The sequence below is a fragment of the Spodoptera frugiperda genome, chromosome 12, assembly GCF_023101765.2.
Source record: "Spodoptera frugiperda isolate SF20-4 chromosome 12, AGI-APGP_CSIRO_Sfru_2.0, whole genome shotgun sequence".
Classification (NCBI taxonomy): domain Eukaryota; kingdom Metazoa; phylum Arthropoda; class Insecta; order Lepidoptera; family Noctuidae; genus Spodoptera; species Spodoptera frugiperda.
Window position 1 is genome coordinate 8484174 of NC_064223.1, and position 20428 is coordinate 8504601.

Genomic DNA, 20428 nt, shown 5'->3' on the forward strand with positions numbered 1-20428 from the left:
ATCAGGACATCTTTTCAAAATCATTTTGATAATATTAATAATAAAAACTTGACTTATAAAGACATTTTTAAGTTTGAATGGCAATATTATTAGAAATAAAAGTCATGAAAGTGACATGTACATACAACGAAGGACCCAACTTGTTCGAGTCCAACCAAATTGGAACGAGAATTAAGAGCTTTATAGTTCTTTGGTTGCCGTTTTGACATCTTATGACTATGACACTGTCTATGATCAATTTTGCCTAGTTGCCTACAATCGACTAATTATTAATTAAGTGTTACCTATTCATCAACTGCTATAAAGTGGTTTGCATTTATCATGCAAAAATAATCCTTTATTTTACCAAAATAAAATTGTAATATTGGCATAAACATTCAAGTAACCCGTTCAAGTAGACTGAATGGAAACGTCATTATTTAATTTACATTTTTACATATCTAATCTGTGATTCAATTAGTCTTTGTCGCAAGAAAATAGAGATAGTTTTGATAAGATAATTTGTTGTATTTGCATAATGATAAAACAATACAATGGGCTAGAACTATAGCAAATGAAAATCAGACCTTGTTATTTTATACGTGTCACTAGTTTATTTTTTAAAAGAATAAGAATGGATCATTTTGGCCTCTCACACATATTGCTCGAGCCAGATAAATATAATCCCGATACTTTGGACTTGCTAGTCGATGAAGAAGCTAGAGAATATTGGCTCAACACTTGTGAAAAACTGACCGAGAAGTATGTAAATTTCGCGCTCCTCAATAATGAAGACCCGACAGTAGAAATACGCGCACTTAAGTTTAAAACTTGTTACGTAGAAGCACTAAAGGAACTCAGGATAAATCCGCTGTAAGTATTGTGATTTCGAAATTGAAATCAGGTCATTGGTAATTTTCGATTTATAATAAAATTGTAAAAGTTAATAAGCTATATCAAGGTCAGTGGGTATCCTTAGTGGAGGATCAGTATACAAATTGGCTCAAGATCAATATTGGTACTGGTTTAAACTATAAATAAACAATGTATTATATTAATATATTCTGAAAGAGGGATTCTTTTAGCAGCCTCAGTAAAAAAAATGGTTTCAGTGCTTGTTGTTAAATGGACAACAACAGAACAGTGCGCATACACTACTGTTAATGTTAAAATTAACATGTTTTTTATGAATTTTAGTGCTCATGGGCAGTTGACCATACGATTACTTCTTGACATCAATGAAACATGCCTACGTTCACAGGGATTCTTTGATTTGTGGAAAAAACAAAAAAAATATGAAAATGATAGTGCATTGGCCACCTTAGCTACACGATTAGCTGAATTAGATGCTCTGCCAGATGACCGACAGAGGTGGATAGAAATTATAAGAGGAGCGTTGGCTGGTAATTTCATATTTAACTTAAGTATTATTAAATAGATTAATATGAAAAAATAAATGATTCTTTATACTTTGCAGCTTTTCCCTAGTGTAAGCTACATGTTTAATAAACAGTTATTCCCTGATATTGTCAATTAGTAGTCTCAATATCTCTGTAATAATTATTTTAATACAATGCAGCAGATAAGTTGCCATAACAATACATAATTATGAATAGCTTCTGCTATAATAAATAATATAAATAGCTGGCTAGGGCAACTTATCTTAATTCATTCATTAAGTTGATTTTTTTAGGTAATATGTTTGACTGGGGAGCCCAAGCAGTAACCAGTATTCTAAATAGTGGATTATATGAAGCACTAGAGAAAATTCAGAAGAGGCCATGGTTGTATGATGGCTTAGACAAATGGCTTGATAAACTGGAGGTAAGACCAGCCAATTTTGACATCAATATAGTGTATCAAGGTGAGGGGCAAAGATAATGTAAAAAACATAAGACTGCCATTGTTTAAAAAATGCACTTCATTGTTACAGAAAACTGTCCACCATTGTGCTGCTGTGTTTGTTGATAATAGTGGAGTTGATATAGTTCTTGGTATCTTGCCATTTGTAAGAGCATTATTACTAAGAGGAACTGCAGTAATATTATGTGCCAATGAATGGCCAGCACTAAATGATGTTACCAATGTTGAGTTAGAAGAGATTTTACAGGGCGCTTCACACATTTGTCCTATAATCTCAGCTGCTCTATCCACAGGAGATTTAGTAGTAAGATCAAGTGGACAAAGAGGTCCATGTTTGGACCTTAGGACAATTAGTGTAGGTAAGTTGATGAACTTCATAATTGTGTTTATACAACAAAAAAGATATCAAGTTATAACATATTTTTATTTACAGGATTATGCACTGAAATGAAAGCTCGTGGAGTGGACTTAATTATTTTAGAAGGAATGGGCAGGGCCCTTCATACAAATTTAAATGCTCGCCTTGCTGTAGATTCATTAAAAATAGCTGTAGTAAAGAATACATGGTTAGCTCAGAGACTTGGTGGTCCACTTTTTTCTGTAATCTTTATTTATGAAGAAAAACAGAGTAAAATATAAACAATACTTGATTACAATTGATTTTAATTGTGACTGTCCCCAGTATTCATTTACATTTAGAATTTAAGCCATTGATCTTTGACACCATTTCTATATAGTGATGTCTCCATAAAATTGTGCATTCATATTTTTAGAATGCCCAATCTTCTTGTGTTGATGTTCTTATAGTGATTTTCGGAATATATTGAGTGTTATCTTGAAGAATGACTTTTATTTTTCTAGACCCTACTTAACAATTTTCTACTGATTTATGCTCTTTTAAAGTACGACAATAATACCTTGGTGTTACTATTAAAAAAGAAAAAAAACATTCAGGGTAATGCAACATTTTGTATGGTACAAACTGATTAGCCAAATCAACATTAATATAAGCATTAGGTAATGGGGGTATTAAAATTCCAAACCAAAATATTTGAACTTGTATTGTTTTATTCAAATAATAAAATGACCCAGTTCATACATCTATACACTAAAGGGAGGGTCATGAAACTTCTCAACAATTCATTAAAAGTAGATGAATGCAAGAAAAGTTATCAATATTGAGTGTAAGTATTCACTGTAAAAGTTGCAGTATTGTACAACTGACAACATATCATATAAAAAAAAGTGTTACCTAAATGCTAAGAAATAATAATCTTTGATGAACTATAACACTTCCACCTTTACTACATCCGAAAGTAACATTCTACAGAAAATGCCTCTTAAAACAACAATCCAGTGATTCAAATTTCATAAAGTCAACAGTACATGGGTAGGACTTCATCTTACATTTTAATGATGCTGCTCCTAATATCGCTTAGGATCTATTCAGCCAAGCAATAACTTTGAATAACAAATATGCTATACCAAAAGCATATGCAATTTTTTCTTTCTGTTGTCGCTGAAGTTGCTCTGCCTCTATTGACATTACACGACGATTAAGTTTGACGATCTGACGCCGTAGATGTACCAACTCCTCAGAAGTAGACAAACCTTCACCATTTCCCATTGGTGGTGTTGGGTCTCTGAAAAATTAATCAAAATCATTTAACTTGGTATATATGCTAAAAACCAACAAGGAGTACTTAGTGGAATGGCACAGCTAATGAGAAGTATACAGTACATATAAAGCTCTTTCTTACCTCAATACCAAACGTGACTCAGTCATAGTGGACTCATTGAAATTATCAGGACGGGGAGTAGTGGAACGTGCCCCATCACCTTGAGACCTGTAGTTTCTTGAATTCCTTGGAGGAGAGTTAGTTGGCATGCCTTGAGGAAAGTCATCAGCAGATGGAAAGTAATGTTGGTCAAGTGTAATGACACGAGGTGGTGTGCTGACCCGAATCATACCAGGGTCTGTTGGCAGCACTGCATTATCCAGCTGGATTTCACGAGGTGGAGCTTTTGTCCCTGTAAAAGTGGTAATATTATATGTTAAATAATAATTTAGAAACTCCAACATATTGAAAGAGATTAGAAATTTTCTGCTACAGACTGCATAATTATCCAAACAAGTTCTCATTGAACAAAAGTAACTACAATTGATTGTACACATTTAGGAGCCCTGCACATTATCACATATTTAATTGCTACATATGGCAAGTGCACTTTGTGATGTGTCTAATGACACATGCACAACACCCATCAAATTGACCTCATTAGTTCATTTTTATACAGTAAAATTTGTCCCACAACAATACAAGGCAATAAATATTTGTTTTTGACCTACCTGATACTTTTTCAAAACATGATCAATAAAAATTCTATGGGTATATCCATTTTAATTAAACCAAAAAATGTAGAAGATGAAATATAATCAAGCAAGGCAACTTTATATTGAGTACATTGGCATTATATACTTTTAATAATTAAGTCATTAAAAACTCATTATCTTATTTGAGAAAACAAATGGAATTTTAGTGCCACAATATTCAGTGATATTTTCTTGAAATAGAACAATAATAATATATCATTACTATTTAAATAATACAAGTCACAATTCTGGCATGAAATATCTAGATATTGTAATGAACAAAGTGAAGTAGAGAATGTACAAACAACACATACCAACATGTTGATCCTGTCCCACTACAAGTATCCTTTCTGGTACTTTCATGTCAAACTTTTCATTTGCATAGTCCCAGCCTGACACTATTCCATTTGGAGCACTGTCTTCATCTACTATGTCACCAGTAGCCTTAAACATATCATGTAAAATTTCTAAAATGTGTTCAAAAGCTGAACAGATATGTAATATATGAAATAATAAGCAAAGGAAATATTATAAGTACAAATTTAATGAATCACCCTACTTTTGGATTGTTTTTTTACAATTGTAATTGTTTTGTTGAATTATTGCACCATTTTAAGTGAATAGTTCAATAGCAGGTAAAAAGTTTTGATAGCTACATTTTAGTGGACTAAAATAAAAATAATTATTAGCAGTTAGTTACCTTAATTCTTTGCGGCACAGTCATATGGTGGCTGATAAGCCGTGCATAGGCTTCGTCAGATGTGTACTGCATCGTGGCGGTATAAGCCTAATAGGAAAAAAGTAATAGTATATGGCTTGAGGAAAATATAAGTTTTATTATTTTGTGAGACTGAGAATGTCCAGTGATTAATAAAAACGAAACAAAAAAGGAAAAGAAGAAATTTGAATAATATGAACCATTTTACAAAATAAAATAAATCTTTTATCAAAGTACATTTCTAATGAGCATCGTATATTTTAAAGAGTGGATTAGTAATAAATGGGGTAACTTTAAATACGTATGAAGATATATAATAAACTGTTAAGCTGACAGACTTACTGTTTTTTATTTAATTTCAAACAGTTTATTCCATCTGGGTATGTTAAAGAAAAATAATAAGACAATCGAAATTTATTACACAGGCAGTCGCTAATCGTAATTCGACAACTTTGACAATGACACAATGATGACAATGACAATAAAATCACTGACGTCCACTGACTGACATTTGACATAACGGACACCATAGCTTTTTAATATTTTCTCATTTTAATAATGTTGCCCCACATTAGGATTTTCTCCTGTGTCGTGCGTGGGTGCGTTTACAAACATACAAGTTCAGATACACATGACGCCCAGACCCGGAACAATAATATGTGAATCACACAAAGAGTTGCTCCGTGCGGGAATCGAACCCGCTACAAGTTGCACGGCAGCCAATTGCCCAGCCACCGCGCCAACCGTGCAGTCAAATATTTATTTTGTTTATTTCATTTTGTTACTGTAGGGTAACCCACAGTAATCATAATAATTTCCCGATCGATATCGATCGCAGTGGCCATTCTGTCTAACCAGACAAGCAAGAGGTATGTGTACCACAAGTGTGTGCGCAAACACAGGTACACAGAAAATCGATGGGACTAGAAGAATATCACTTTACTCCAGTCGATTCGGCACCGGCACGTTCGTGCCGAAGTATGACTATAATATTATTATTTAAAGAATAAAGGAACAAATAATATTTTTAATTTAGAATCGCTTTTTAATTGGTTCGTTCTTATTTGATAGAGTTTGGACCAATAATTATAGCACAGAAATCACAATTCAAAGTCAATAAAAGAAAACAACGAGAATATCTGTCAAATGGACAACACTATACGCCGTGTCTAACTGTCATTGGTGGTTGTGTTAACTTGTGTTGTCTCATTTGAGGATGAGAATTATTATACGAAATCTATGAAGTTTTCATATTTATTCATATATTAATAAAAAACTTGAAAAGTATGACCACTTGTAAAGTGTTTTGTAAATGTGGCACTTTTAGATAAATTATTTAAAACACATTTTAGTAGTGGTTGAAGAAAAACTGGTGCACAATGAGAGCCACCGGCTTAAGAATTTCTTTAGTTATTGTAGCTTACGTTCTAGTTAGTTTGGTTTCAAGTGAGGATACTGCCAAGCCTTATGAAAAGAAGTCGAAATCTGTAACCACGTTTGTCAGTGCAAAATGGGAAGCTACGCCGATTGTACTGGAACTTGCGGAATACCTCGCTGGCGAAAGCACTGATTTATTCTGGTCTTTCTTTGATGGAATAAATTCCTTAAAATCTAGTCTTGATTCTCTTGGTAAGTCAGGTAGCAATTTAAGATTTTGACATTACAGTTTGTTTTTATTTTTCATAAATAATTCAATTATGGTTTCAATTTAGTTGAATTTAATGTAACTTGTAATAGCTAAAGCAATTATTAACTCTAGTATCTTATTTAGAGTCAATAATATAATGTTGACTTACATTATGTTAAATATTCTATGAGTTTATAATAATGAATTGCATTGAAATCTATTTTAACAACTCAATAAATTAGAGAACAACCAAATGACTTAGATCAGACTACTATAATGAATTATACTTACTTAATCCATAATATGATACACAATATAAAGTTGTCTAATTTGTAATATTAAATTATTTGTAGAGACTGATAAACAGGTGTATGATGCCTGTATTGGAGTTGCTAGCACTTTGTTGGCCCCTGCTCAGCTGCGGATGGCTAAACTCGCTCTTTCCATGCATCTCACATCCCCTACAGTCCGAATGTTTGATCAGATTGCCACACAGGCCGGAGCTAAGGATGTTACATGTGATGCATTTGTATCAATAGCTTCAAGGAAAATTTGTGATAATGATGCTTTAAGAGATATTCTAAAGTCATACAACCAGTATGATGTGGTAAGTTACTTAATTCATATCTATTTAAATCCTATTACTACTTGTATTATTCCATTATTAACCGTATGGTTTCTAGTAATCCCATTACCAAAAGACAAATGTGACATGTAAAGGAGAATGCTCAAAAATAACTAGAATCAAATATAAATTTTGATGAATATGAATAGTATATAGTCCACGGTCTTCGTTTTTGCCAAAACCATAACTAGATGTGGCAGGAACCTGCAGCATATTCCAATATTGTATAACAGGATGCATAAATAACTGACTTATTGTTTTGTTCGTAATGAAAGAGATGAAGAATATAGATAAGGAATTATATTTATGAGAATTACAGGGAAACCCCAAACCAATAAGCTTTTTCATTATTATACATACATCAACAAGATACAATGGGATTTTAATTATTTTAATCAATTCCAATTAGTTTTTGCTCTAAACATTTTTGGACATTATCCTGTACTTTTGTTGTTTCCAAAAATAATTCACTTTTCATTATTCATGCATATAGGTCGGGTACATTTCAATATTAATAAAAAATGGTACTTACCTCTGTAAATAGTATTCAATAATTGCTTGCATAATAGAAATCAACCTTCAAATGCTAACTATAAGTACTTACTACTTATTATGCCCAATTACAATGTCCATCATAACATTGTATGTTACTTTAGTTTATTGGAATATTACCAAATATTTTTGTATCTTAAAGTAGGATAATGTAAACAACTATATTACTTCACATCACGTCATAAACAGCCTATATATGGCCACTGCTGAACAAAGGCCTCTTCTCACATGTAGAAAGTTTGAGCATTAATCACCACACTGGTGCAATGCGGGTTCGCAATTTCAAACTTATAAGCCCATATTTTGTACGATGTATTCCTTCATCATTTGTCAGTGGTGTCTAATAATAATTCACATTGGTACTTGCGGTTGGTAGGTTTTGAAAGCGCACTCCCATGTATGAGAAGTGGGTGTATTAAATCTCCGAGATATATTATTTTATTAGTTGATACAAACCTACTCAATTGGCAGAGTTCACATAAATGTGTTTAACACTTGCAAGACCTTGAGTACTTCCATTGGTCTGGAAACAAAAACATACAACAACCAGCTGGTGTTATTCAATTCATAAAACTTCTTATTAGGTTTATTAATTCAATCTCTTTGAATATTATGTTTCATTTTGACTTAGTTTCATTAAGCCAATCAATGTTTCTGAAATATAAAAGATTGTTTTCTTTCACTGAAAATATCATTTTAACCTTCATAATTTACATCAATTGATTTGTAATATTAAAATAATAAATTGAATGGGTTTCAAAATCTTAAATATACTGAAAAAGGTGTAAATATGAAAATGTTTTTAATTTTAGGAAGAACACAAGCAAGCAACCTATTTACTGGACCATTCATATCCTAGTAGTGATAACAAGAGTCTAACTGCCATCTTGTATGGAGAGCTAGGAATGAAAGATTTCACAACAAAACATAAGATACTGTCCACATATGCTGATTCTGGAGCTATCAACTATGTTGTGAGATGGAATGTTAAGGTAAATCTATTTTTGTAGTCACAACACATTAATAAATTAATTTAATTCAAACATGGCAATAGAATCACCTAATTACTATCTATGATATTTTCTTGCAGCCACGTGGTAAGCCTAAGTTGCGTCTATCGGGTTATGGCGTTGAGTTACAACTGAAGAGCACTGAGTACAAGAGTCAGGATGATTCAACACCCAAGGAGTCTGAAGACGGAGACTCAGGTAGTCCACCCTCTGAGGAAGAAGATGAGAATGACCCTCAGAATCAAATTGATGGATTTAATTTTGGACGGCTCAAGTGAGGCTAAATATAATTTGTATTATAAAGTAGCACATTTACAACAGCACTACCATTTCGGTAAATGGTATGAAACCTGTGACTGATGTTATACACAGTTTTCGTCAATCAAAATTAATCTCATTCCGATGAAACTTAAACGAAAATTCCGAACTTATTGAGAATTTGTAACACCCCATTAGCCATACGTATTTATCTGGAGGCGTAGACATCATAAACACGTTATTAAATCTAAACTATTTTATTTCAATACAGGAACTTATTCCCCGGCTTACGTTCGCCGCTGGAGCGCTTCCGTCGTCACTTGTCCGAGTCTAATGAGGAGCTGGCTCCTTTGAAAGTATGGCAGATGCAAGCATTGAGTATGCAAGCAGCAGTGGCCGTTGTCGATGCCAACGACGCGGGAGGTGACGAGTCGCTCAAAGTGTTGACCTCTATTGCTCAAAACTTCCCCATGCAGGTAATTAAACATATTTTATGTGAAAACATAAATCCAGCAGCAGATAAAGTGAAACAACATAAATATTATATTGCAGGAGATGAGACACATAAGTTTGTTTGTTTCAGACTAAATCATTAATCCACGTAAATGTTCCTCGTGCTTTCCGTGAAGAAGTATTGTATAATCAAGACATATGGGCGTCATCCCTGGGACTTCGGCCTGCGGAACCTCTGTTGCTCGTGTCTGGGGCTCAGTACGACGCTGAGGAGGTCGATGTGATGGCTCTCTTAGCCGCTTTAAAGGAAGATATTGGACCTATGAATACTTTACATGCTCTTGGTAAGTGTTTCACTGTACGATTTGCGCAGTGTTTGGGTGATCGACTGCTGTACAATGTGCTGCGGGTTCGAGTCCCGCGCCGCCGGTTAAAAAGTGATAATGGCATTTTCTGAGTAAAATGACCATTATTAGCCTGGAATCAGGAAGTTCGGCGGTGTTTCAAATCGCGTCTTGAAAAGCACGGAAAAAAGTTAGTCCTTTGGTCCTGCGCCTGACGTCCTTCCGCTCGTGGGCAGACAGGTCTAGTTAGACAGACTGGCCACACCATGATCGAAATCGACCGGGAGATTTATTATTAGTTTATTTTATTTAACTACACAAGTTCATTTGATAACGCAAATAAATTGAAAATATGATCAATATCACACGAGACTGTGGCCCAGCCTTGTCTGATCTGATAAACGATAAAAAAACGATATGAACTGTTAGATACTATTCTGAGATATTCTTATAGGAAAGCTAAACCAAAGATATTTCATGAAAACTTATTTGTTTATTTATCTAGTTATTTGTTACCTAATGGATGTTATCGATAAAAAATTTTTTAGGTTTATCTAAAAAGTTGATCAACAAATTGATGTCACTGGAATTGGGTGAAGCATATACCTGGGAGGAGTACGGCCTGGACATCCGCGATACGTCGATCACGTGGCTCAATGACTTGGAAACTGACGAACGGTATCGTCGCTGGCCTTCATCTTACATGGAATTACTTAGACCTACCTACCCTGGTATGCTGAGGAATTTGAGGAGAAACATTTATAATTATGTAAGTTTTATGTTGTAATTTAATATAACATTATATTAAATACAAAATTACTTAACATTATTTTTTCTAAAGATAAGTGTTGGTTCTGCTGAAGGTACTATACGATGTAGCTTTTTTCTTTAGGTAATTGTGGTAGACCCAACCTCTTTGGCCTCTGGACCGCCTCTGAAGCTGGGTGAGACGTTACTGAAACACGCGACCCCGGTACGCGTGGGGCTTGTGTTGGCGCCTAGTACCGACAATCCAGAACTAGAAGCTGCCGTCAGATCCGCGTTCAACTACGTTGCGCAAGAGAGAAACTCGAACAAGGAAGCTTATTATTTCCTTACGCAGGTAAATCTAAGTTCATTTATATTACATTCATTGAAGAACTTGAATCTTGTATCCTTTTTATGATAAAGCACCGATTACAACGATTCCGACATTACACACATTTTCGCTTCATCTATATTCATCTCTTCATGAATGCCTTACATCAATCTTCTAAGATTTAACCTCACCCTTAAGGGTGACTTGCCGTGATAATTTTCTAATGTATTAATTTAACTGAATGTCTTCTTAGCTGTTACACCCACCTCAAGATGAGAAGTTGTCTGTCGAGTTCGTGAAGAAGCAGCTGAACAAATACACTAATTTCAACACGAATATCAACGACATCCTCTCGGAAGATTCAGAGTACAACTTCGGAAGACAACTCTCTGATGAGTTTATTTCGAAAATCGGTACCAACAAGTATCCTCAGGTATGTGACTCTTTTAGTGTAAAATTTGACACAAAATCTTAAAAATATTTCAGAAAGTATAATACAAAGATGTACAATGTAATGTTCCAGATACTATCTATGATCTATTCTCATTTTGTTTCAATATTATATTTCGTATTTCTGCACGAGTCATCTTAGCTAAATTAGCAATTATGACACCTAAGCATAGAACTGAACTTTACCACAAAACTATAGGTGTTAGTAAACGGCGTGCCTCTAGTAGAGGAAGGTAACTCTCCCGTGACGACATCAGTGGAGCTGTTGGAGGAAGCCTTGGTGACAGCTCTGTCGCGTCACACCGGCAGGCTGCAGCGCGCCGTCTTCCGCGGGGAGCTTTCAGACTCTGATGATGCAGTCAACTACCTTATGAAGCAACCTCATATTATGCCCAGGTTAGTTACTATGTGGTAACTCGTAACTACTCTTAATAAATAAAATCTTTATTTTGGAATTAAATGATTTATACAATGCAGCTATCAGGAGTACTCATCACAGATATCAAATCCTCAATATGAGGTGTATAAGTCGCATGTCGAGACCATCTCGAAGAAATTTTGGAGGTATTTAGGATTGGGAATGTGCAAATAATCGAAGACACAAGATACTCACCCTACTGCTAGATTGAGGGTTTTTATTGACGCTAACTAATGACACCCCCTATGCACATTTATAAGATTGATTTAAAAGACACATTTAGAAGATATTTAATATGTGTTTATGCCAGAAATATATACGTGTTTGCTTTGATTACTATAATTATGTAAAAACTAAATAAACGGCTACACTGGTATTCATCTTTTCATCTATATGTAACGATTGTACAACTGATATAATGTCCGACAGATTGAACCGTCGTATTTTGGCCTCGGAACCGTCTCAGTACTTGGATCTGTCGGGAGTGGCCGCATCCAATGATTTATTCACAGAGGATAAAATACACAAACTACTGCACTTAACAGGTAAATCATGAAAAAGGAAAAGGTTTTGTTATTAATAAGCACGAACATTGTAACTATATTATTTACTATGAAAATGTCATGTTTTAAACCAGGGGTTCCCAACCTTTATCTGGTCAAGGACCTCTTTTACTTTTGCTTGCGGACCCATACTGATTTTCTCAATCACTTATCAGAATTTTGGATTGACTTTGGATTATTGAAATGAGTTGTTACTCTCATTTGTCTCGTTTTGTGTAACTTTAATGCGAGATTAATCTCGGATTAAACCGTGGGACAGAGGTGTAGTCTTGTGTATTTGTTTTTTTTTTTCTTTTCGCGGACCATTTTTTGTCTTCTGCGGACCACCAGTTGGGAACCACTATTTTAACCAAATATTTAATTTTAATGATATCAAGAATGTAAAGTTACAACCAAATCATCAAGAAATAATGAATTATTTATAACGACCTTATTTTCTTATTTAGGACGAGACGCCTTAGCGACGGCATTACCAATATTGAAATATTTCACAAAATCTGGAAAGCCGGAAAAAGTATCGCAAACTATATGGGTAGCTGGTGACCTCAACAACAAGGAGTCTAGGGAACTACTGAAGAATGCTTTGTTGTTTATGGTGAATACATTTATTTTGTTTATTGAACGCCATGAAACATTTCATTGAGTGTGTAAAGTAGCCAATCTGTAAATTTTATTTCGTTGGGTTTTATATCAAAACAAGTCAAGATACAGACCTTTATATATTCGTATTTATAATAAATAAAAAATAAATAAATTGTTTATTAATGATAAAGATTTTACTATTTTATAAATATTATGTAATCTCGTTACAGAAAGAGTCCCGTGGTGTGCGTGTGGCTTTCATTCCCAACGTGGACGGTACCTCTAACGTGGACCAGTCGCTGAATAAAGTAGCTCTGGCTGCTTTAACCTCGCTGGAACCAGCTGAGGCCACCAAGTACATGTCCAAACTGTTAGACGATGAAGGATGTCATGAAACGCAGACTTGTGATATCTTGGTAAATATTTAAAAAATTTAAGCAATTTTTTACTATTTCTTGCTATTATTTTAGTAATGTAAAGCAGATAAGATGAAATCAAGAAATAATAAAACGTTTTTTATTTGTTTTGACTCCTGTGATCGACTATAGCTGATTAGTATGTTGGTAGCTTTGAACTAATTAAAAAAAAAGTAGTAATCGTAATCGCTGTTGTCGAAATCGACATGGATGTATGTATAGTTCTGTAATATGTCTTTAAAACCAATTTTTAACGCATTTCATACATACCCTATAGCCTGAGCTAGTCCCGGCGCTGAACAAATACGAGTGGGTACTGAAAGCGTCGCGAGTGTTGTGCGCGCGCAGTCTGAAGCTGAGAGCGAGCCAGCGCGCGCTCGTCTACAACGCGAGACTCATTGGACCACTGCACCAACACGAACAGTTCACGCTCGAAGATTTCACACTACTCGAGAGGTAAAACATATTCCCTCCCCCTTAACTTAATCCCCAATCTCCTAATACTCTGAATCCACAATACCCAATCTCAAAACAATTATTTTTTACCCTTAAACGATATTTCTAGTAATAATAATAAATTATTGATCGATAATTCCTTTTTATAGATACAGCAGCCAAATGTACGCGGATAAGCTATCCGAAGTATTGGATAGTAAGAAAAAAGTTAAAGATTTAGACAAGATATTTGAAGATGATGATGATGGTAAGTTTCTTGATAATTATTGCTACGTGATGCGTTATCTAGTTAGTTAAAGTACTGATTTTACTTAACTTTTTGATACTGATTTTAATTAAATGCCAGTAACAAAACGAATTAAGTACTCCTAAAAAAAAAAAAAAAAAAAAAATAGAATCCGGCGATCATAATATTAAATCAAGAGTAATGTTCACCATTACAGTCCCTTGGTTTGATAATTAGTAAAGCGTGCTTGCAGCATGTTTAAAGGGTAGGTTGATATAATACAAAATAATAATATTACTAATGAACACCTCTTACAAAATTCATAGAAACTGGTCGTTGTACATAAAGAAATGATTGTTGTTTATGGCAGACTTGGACGTGAGCTCGTTGTCGTCGGACGAGCGCCTGAAGGTGGTGTGCGTGGTGGCGGCGCGCAGCCCGCGCGTGCGCACCGCGCTGCCCGCCCAACTGCGCGGGGAACACTCGCTCGTCGACCTGCCGCCGCTCCGGGCCGACGAGGCCGCCGTCGAGGTAATGCTCACTACTGCACGGACCAGTTGTACGCTTATAAACGCACATATAACAAAAATAAGAGTAGCAGTAGCTATAAACAAATCTTATCAGGCGATCGCTTCATCTATATTAACTTACAAGAGTTTCATAATACTCCGTTTGTTTGATACCATTTGACGATTCTTTGCACGAACAAAATATCTTTGAATCGTAGATAGTAGCAGTGTTGGATCCCGCATCGACGGCGGCGCAGCGCCTAGCACCGTTATTGTTGGTGCTACGTCGTGTCGTCAACTGTCGCATCAAGCTGTTTGTCAACCCACAGGACAAGAACTCTGATATGCCTCTGAAGAGGTAAAACTTATCATTCTATTTAATGTTATTTTGTTCTCAGTTCCATAGTGTTTTATTTAGTATGTTCTATTTTGTTTTAGAAATCTTAATTTTCCGACGTTAGGTGTTTTATATCTCATTCATACAAATTAAAGTATGCCATAATTAATTGTCAAGTCTCACTAATCGTTAATTATATTTTACCTATTACCAAGTCTTTTTCGAAGTATCTCATTTAAGTTCAAGCCACTACTGAAGGCCGTAGTTATAGGTAGATTTCAGCGACAAACACCGTACGCTGCGGCGTTACCCGCAGTGCCGGCGTAAGGGCCACTGACACCCCGGGCGAAAATATTGTGGCGCCTACTTGAGGGAAGCAATATCAAGTGTTAGTAGTAGTTTTTAATTTTTTTGGCGCCCCCCAGAATTTGTCGCCCTGGGCCATCGGCCCATCACGCCCCCCTAACGCCGGCACTGGTTACCCGCGTAGTTTTTTACTAATATAGTATTATGTTACACGGGTACACGCAGTTTGTTAGTAATCTAGTATTGTAATATGGATGCAGTTTCTACCGCTACGTGTTGGAGCCGGAGCTCCAGTTTACGCCGTCTGGCGCGCTGTCGGGCGGCGCGCTGGCGCGGTTCGCCCGCCTGCCGCACGCGCCGCTACTGTCCATGGAGCTGCGCACGCCGCCCAACTGGCTCGTCGAGTGTGTCAAGTCCGTCTACGACCTCGATAACATACGACTGGCTGACGTCGACACTGTCGTGCACAGGTAATTCATTAAACAAATAAAATGTAATTTTTTAACTAGATGAAAGCATCGGAACAATATTTAATTGGTTTATTTTGCTCCACAGTGAATTTGAATTGGAATATCTTCTCCTGGAAGGTCACGCGTGGGACACAGCTCTTGGCACCCCGCCACGGGGGCTGCAACTAGTGTTGGGGACTCGTGATAAACCGGAACTCATGGACACCATCGTAATGGCCAACCTAGGTTACTTCCAACTCAAAGCCAACCCTGGCGCCTGGATCCTGAGGCTGCGTCCTGGACGCTCTGACGACATCTATGAGATTGTTGGGTAATTCAGACCTAAAATTGTTTAAGAATTCGTATTGCTACTAAATGAAAGTTTTTCGTTAGAGTTAGTTTAATATAACGACTGTTTGACGGATTCCATAAGGAATCGAGTTTTTATTTGCTGTATATCGAATAATTAACCCATAAATAATGTTGTAAATATGTGTTCATAGACACGAGAACACCGACACTCCGGCGGACAGCGAAGATATCCAAGTGCTGATGAGTTCGTTCCGTAGCCACGTGATCAAGCTGAGAGTCAGCAAGAAACCCGACAAACAACACCTCGACCTCCTCGTTGAAAACGATGACAAGAACTCTGGCGGTATCTGGAACTCTATTGCTAGGTAAATAAAGTTTAAAATGTGTTATTCTTATAATATAAGCTGTTGTTTTCAGTCCCTAGTCATTTATACCATAATTTGGTACTTTTCTAGTTCTTTCGGTGGCGGCGAAGAACAGGAGGCCCAAGATGAGACGATCAACGTGTTCTCAGTGGCGTCGGGACATTTGTATGAGCGGTTCATACGTATCATGATGTTGTCTGTACTCAAACACACGAAGTCGCCTGTCAAGTTCTGGTTCCTTAAGAACTATCTTAGTCCTTCACTCAAGGTAAGCAACTAAACGGTAACTACATACCCAAAATAACAGCCTTGTGCTGGGTAATATACATTTTATGTAATAATGGAATGAAATGAAATAGATAAGTTAGTCATCTTCTTTATCAACATGTGCCCTAATTTTTTCTTCACATTGTTCCTTTAAAACTTTTGATACTGATAGAGTTTTATTGAAAATCTTAATTAATGTTTGTACGATGTTAACCGTTACGGTCGTCATAGGACATCCTGCCGTACATGGCGCAAGAGTACGGGTTCGAGTACGAGCTGGTGCAGTATCAGTGGCCGCGGTGGCTGCAGCGACAGCGCGACCGACAGCGCACTATCTGGGGATACAAGATCCTCTTCCTCGACGTCCTGTTCCCGCTGCATGTCAAGAAGATCATCTTCGTTGACGCCGATCAGGTAAACTCTTCAGCTTGTACATCCATAAAAAGAAATAACCGAATAAGTATTGTGGCCAGTTAACACGATAAATATTACGAGGATAATAATATATATAGCAGAGGTTTGCTCTCCACAGTTTTATTTCGGCAGTCAAAGCTTGTCTCATTTTATGAATTACCAAATGTAATTTTTTCAGGTTGTCTTCTTTCTATCCACTTAGATTCATAGTTTTGTTTGATATGGATTGTTTTAAGTTATATATTCTTCTAGATTGTTCGCGCGGATCTAAAAGAACTGGTAGAATTGGACTTGGGTGGAGCACCGTACGGGTACACGCCATTCTGTGACAGCAGGAAGGAGATGGAAGGTTTTAGGTGAGGACGTTTTAAACATACTACACGATAGAAAATAATCTACACTAATAAAAAAGGACACAAATCATAATAATAAAAGGTCATTATTATCTTAAAAGTACAATGAGCGGTCTTGTCAGTAAACAGTGATATGTGTACTTACAAAGAATTAAATAATTATTTGCTAAAGTTTGTATTACCTTAGCAGGAACGGTTTTTGACTCTGTCGTTGGTAACATTTAGGTTCTGGAAGCAAGGTTACTGGCGCAACCACTTGCAAGGGCGCAGCTACCACATCAGCGCTCTGTACGTGGTGGACCTGAAGCGGTTCCGTCGCATCGCCGCCGGGGACAGGCTGCGCGGCCAGTACCAGGCACTCAGCCAGGACCCTAACAGCTTGTCCAACTTAGGTCAGTTTACATTTTTACTAAAGAGTATTAGCTAAATTACTTTAATTCCCCTGTTGGATTTGTTACTTTTGCACATAACACATATGATTCTAACGAATTTTCACCAGTTTTAAATCCTGTAAGAAACCTATTTCTTTTTTTAAAACTTCTACATAAATCTTTCTGTCAACAGGTTTTTAGAGTAATACTAAAAAAAAAACTGTTTACGAATTATTGTTCGTAGAAACTTTACAGGTGGTTTAGTACGTTGTAAAATATTTGTTACAGACCAAGATTTGCCAAACAATATGATTCACCAAGTAGCGATTAAGTCGTTGCCTCAGGAGTGGTTGTGGTGCGAGACATGGTGTGACAATGACTCGAAGGCGTACGCCAAGACTATCGATTTGGTAAGTTCTCGTAAGAGTTTAACCAAACGTACGGCGGCAGTACATTGAAATATTGCGTGACATTACGCAACAGTACATTTCATAGGATGATGACGTGATAAGCACCAACTGGTAAATTGTGATGTGCTTCTATCTAAATAGTTTTAACATTTTTTCATTAACTAACCAACTCAGTAGTGTTTAATAATTTATTTTCGTACCATCATCGTCATAATAATCAATATGTTGATTTTTAACGTAAATTTATTAATTTATCTCGCAGTGTAATAACCCGATGACGAAAGAAGCGAAGTTGTCGGCTGCGATGCGTATAGTGCCGGAGTGGAGCGAGTACGATGACGAGATCAAGGGGCTGCAGGCGCGCGTGCGCCGCGGACTGTACCAGGCCGCAGACCATGATCAGGTGATGACCATGATTTTATGATACGGATATTAAAAGAGGAATTATACCGTTACTCTTATTTTTAAGTAAATTATTTAAAATATTCGGTTTACTAAAGTGACTTTGAGAAAAGTTTATAATGTCGAATTGGGACTCGTATTTTATGAGTTTGAGCGACGTCGCGCAATTATAGCTTTAATTTAGACCCATAATTGTCAAATACAGCAGAAACTGTATCTGCTTATTGTTATTAGTTTGGGGAATAAACTACAGTAGAGTCCGTTTATAATGACATCGAAAGGAATTGACAAACACGTCATAATAAGCGGACGTCATACAAAGCGTTATGTATAAATGAAAATCTTTTTTATGTAAATATGTATGTATTAAGTATTTTAATACAGAAACATAGTATATTTGCATATGTGTAAGGCCATATTAAAATCAAAATCAAAATTGCACGTAATCAGCAGATTATTATAATAACACATACAAGTGTATTTTTTATTGTAAGTAATCTGTAATTTTTGTCTGCTTTTGTTTCTTCATTTTATTGTAAAAACAGACTCTCACACTATTGTGTATAGAAGACATAGCTATGGTCAAATTATCATTTTCAATATTGCTGTGGACAAATCGTGATAATAATTCGTCGGGAATTAACGAACATTATTGAAGGTAAAGAATCGTGCCGGTCATTATAACCGGACATAATTTATTAAAAATGGGTCATATAAAGCGGCATGTCACTGTAAGGGAAGTCATTATATCCGACTTTTTTATAAAGAATTTTATATGAAAACCAAACTTCGTCATGCAATTACGTTATAATAACCGGTTGGTCAATATAGGCGGAGTCATAATAAACGGATTCTTCTGTACATTTCTTTGATTAACAAACGTTTATGGTTATTTGTTAGTCTACTAGTTTTCAATGAATGTAATAACAAACGATACATTTAATTTGACAGGAGATCGAGAGTACAGATCACCAAGAGCCTGCAGCAGAGAGTCCTTCAAGTAAGTAACGATCGTTATTAGTTTAAGGCGACTTAGTTCAGCCAGGTGTACTAAAAGTACTTTTTTGTTTCAGAACACGGGGACCATTCTGAGTTATGATGAACTAAAGTGTTTGATATTATTAGTTTATTCCAATTTTGTTGAATGTCGAGCTCGGGTGAATGTGCTAATAGGAAATGCTCACTGTATCTGTTCAGTTCAGCATTAGTTACGGCTGAACAACTCTTATTATCTTTGTTCTATATAACTATGTATTTTCCCACAATTGTTATAAGTAATGAGCTTTTATTACTCTAGAGAACAGTTTTGTTACTCTATATAATTCTAACTTTCGGCAATACAATAAGTATATTGAAATTATTTTCCTAAATTCAATAGCATTTATCGTTGATATAAAATTATTGCCTTTATTCTGCCTATATACGATGCCATATTTCAAGAATGTATAATGAAGCATCAAATTCTTCTTACAACTAGTACTTGTTTTCTGTTAGAATTGTGCTAAGACAGTGATGTCTGCGACGTCGCTCGTGTAAGCATTTCCACCACCAGTTATCAAATAAGTAAAAATGATGTGATTTTTAGTTGATAAGTGAAAGGATTTTCTTCCTGTTTAACTGAACCTATTGAAGCGAAAGTTTATTTTTATATTTCCAGTAACAAATTCCAAAATTCTATATAATTTTAGTGATAAAACAGCCGTGTGTATATGTAAGGTAAATTATGAAGCAGTCTCGAGATCTCACAAGTTAGTGAATTGATTTTACAGTGAACGTCTTTAGATTGGTTGTAAGACATTAGACCATATTTCTTTAATTCAACGTTGCTCAGTATATTTAATTGGTGATTAACATAATGCATTGCTAAAATACAATAGTATTGTAAATAAACCTATGTCACATTTATTACTTACTTTCATTGTTACTTCCTTCACTATTAAT

General features: G+C 35.7%; 3 protein-coding genes across 4 annotated transcripts; 2 read left to right on the forward strand and 1 right to left on the reverse strand.

Moving 5' to 3' along the window:
- Positions 1–318: 318 nt before the first annotated feature.
- LOC118262614 (4'-phosphopantetheine phosphatase) lies at positions 319–2685 on the forward strand. 2 transcript variants are annotated; one of them, XM_035574127.2, is made up of 5 exons: positions 319–852; positions 1177–1382; positions 1673–1803; positions 1913–2201; positions 2276–2685. In XM_035574127.2, the coding sequence occupies exons 1-5, from the start codon at positions 554–556 to the stop codon at positions 2479–2481; spliced, it is 1131 nt and encodes a 376-aa protein (XP_035430020.1). In that variant the 5' UTR covers positions 319–553; the 3' UTR covers positions 2482–2685. The 2 variants fall into 2 exon arrangements, with proteins under 2 accessions (XP_035430020.1, XP_035430021.1); XM_035574128.2 differs by having other exon boundaries at positions 1913–2197; positions 2276–2498.
- A 207-nt stretch (positions 2686–2892) lies between these two features.
- On the reverse strand, positions 2893–5443 carry LOC118262615 (transport and Golgi organization protein 11). Its single transcript, XM_035574129.2, has 5 exons — positions 5277–5443; positions 4917–5003; positions 4531–4660; positions 3603–3873; positions 2893–3485 (listed from the first exon to the last, which is right to left on the reverse strand). Exons 2-5 carry the CDS (start codon positions 4986–4988, stop codon positions 3278–3280), a joined length of 681 nt encoding a protein of 226 aa, XP_035430022.1. The 5' UTR covers positions 4989–5003; positions 5277–5443; the 3' UTR covers positions 2893–3277.
- A 654-nt stretch (positions 5444–6097) lies between these two features.
- On the forward strand, positions 6098–20392 carry LOC118262403 (UDP-glucose:glycoprotein glucosyltransferase). The gene is made up of 28 exons (XM_035573716.2): positions 6098–6563; positions 6915–7168; positions 8551–8730; positions 8829–9022; positions 9278–9482; positions 9590–9803; positions 10352–10572; positions 10696–10905; positions 11135–11314; positions 11531–11727; positions 12179–12294; positions 12759–12907; positions 13125–13310; positions 13588–13766; positions 13916–14013; positions 14363–14523; positions 14720–14859; positions 15405–15614; positions 15700–15924; positions 16097–16270; positions 16361–16538; positions 16769–16951; positions 17204–17307; positions 17530–17696; positions 17964–18085; positions 18348–18488; positions 19439–19487; positions 19561–20392. Exons 1-28 carry the CDS (start codon positions 6314–6316, stop codon positions 19584–19586), a joined length of 4713 nt encoding a protein of 1570 aa, XP_035429609.2. The 5' UTR covers positions 6098–6313; the 3' UTR covers positions 19587–20392.
- The last annotated feature ends 36 nt before the right edge of the window (positions 20393–20428 follow it).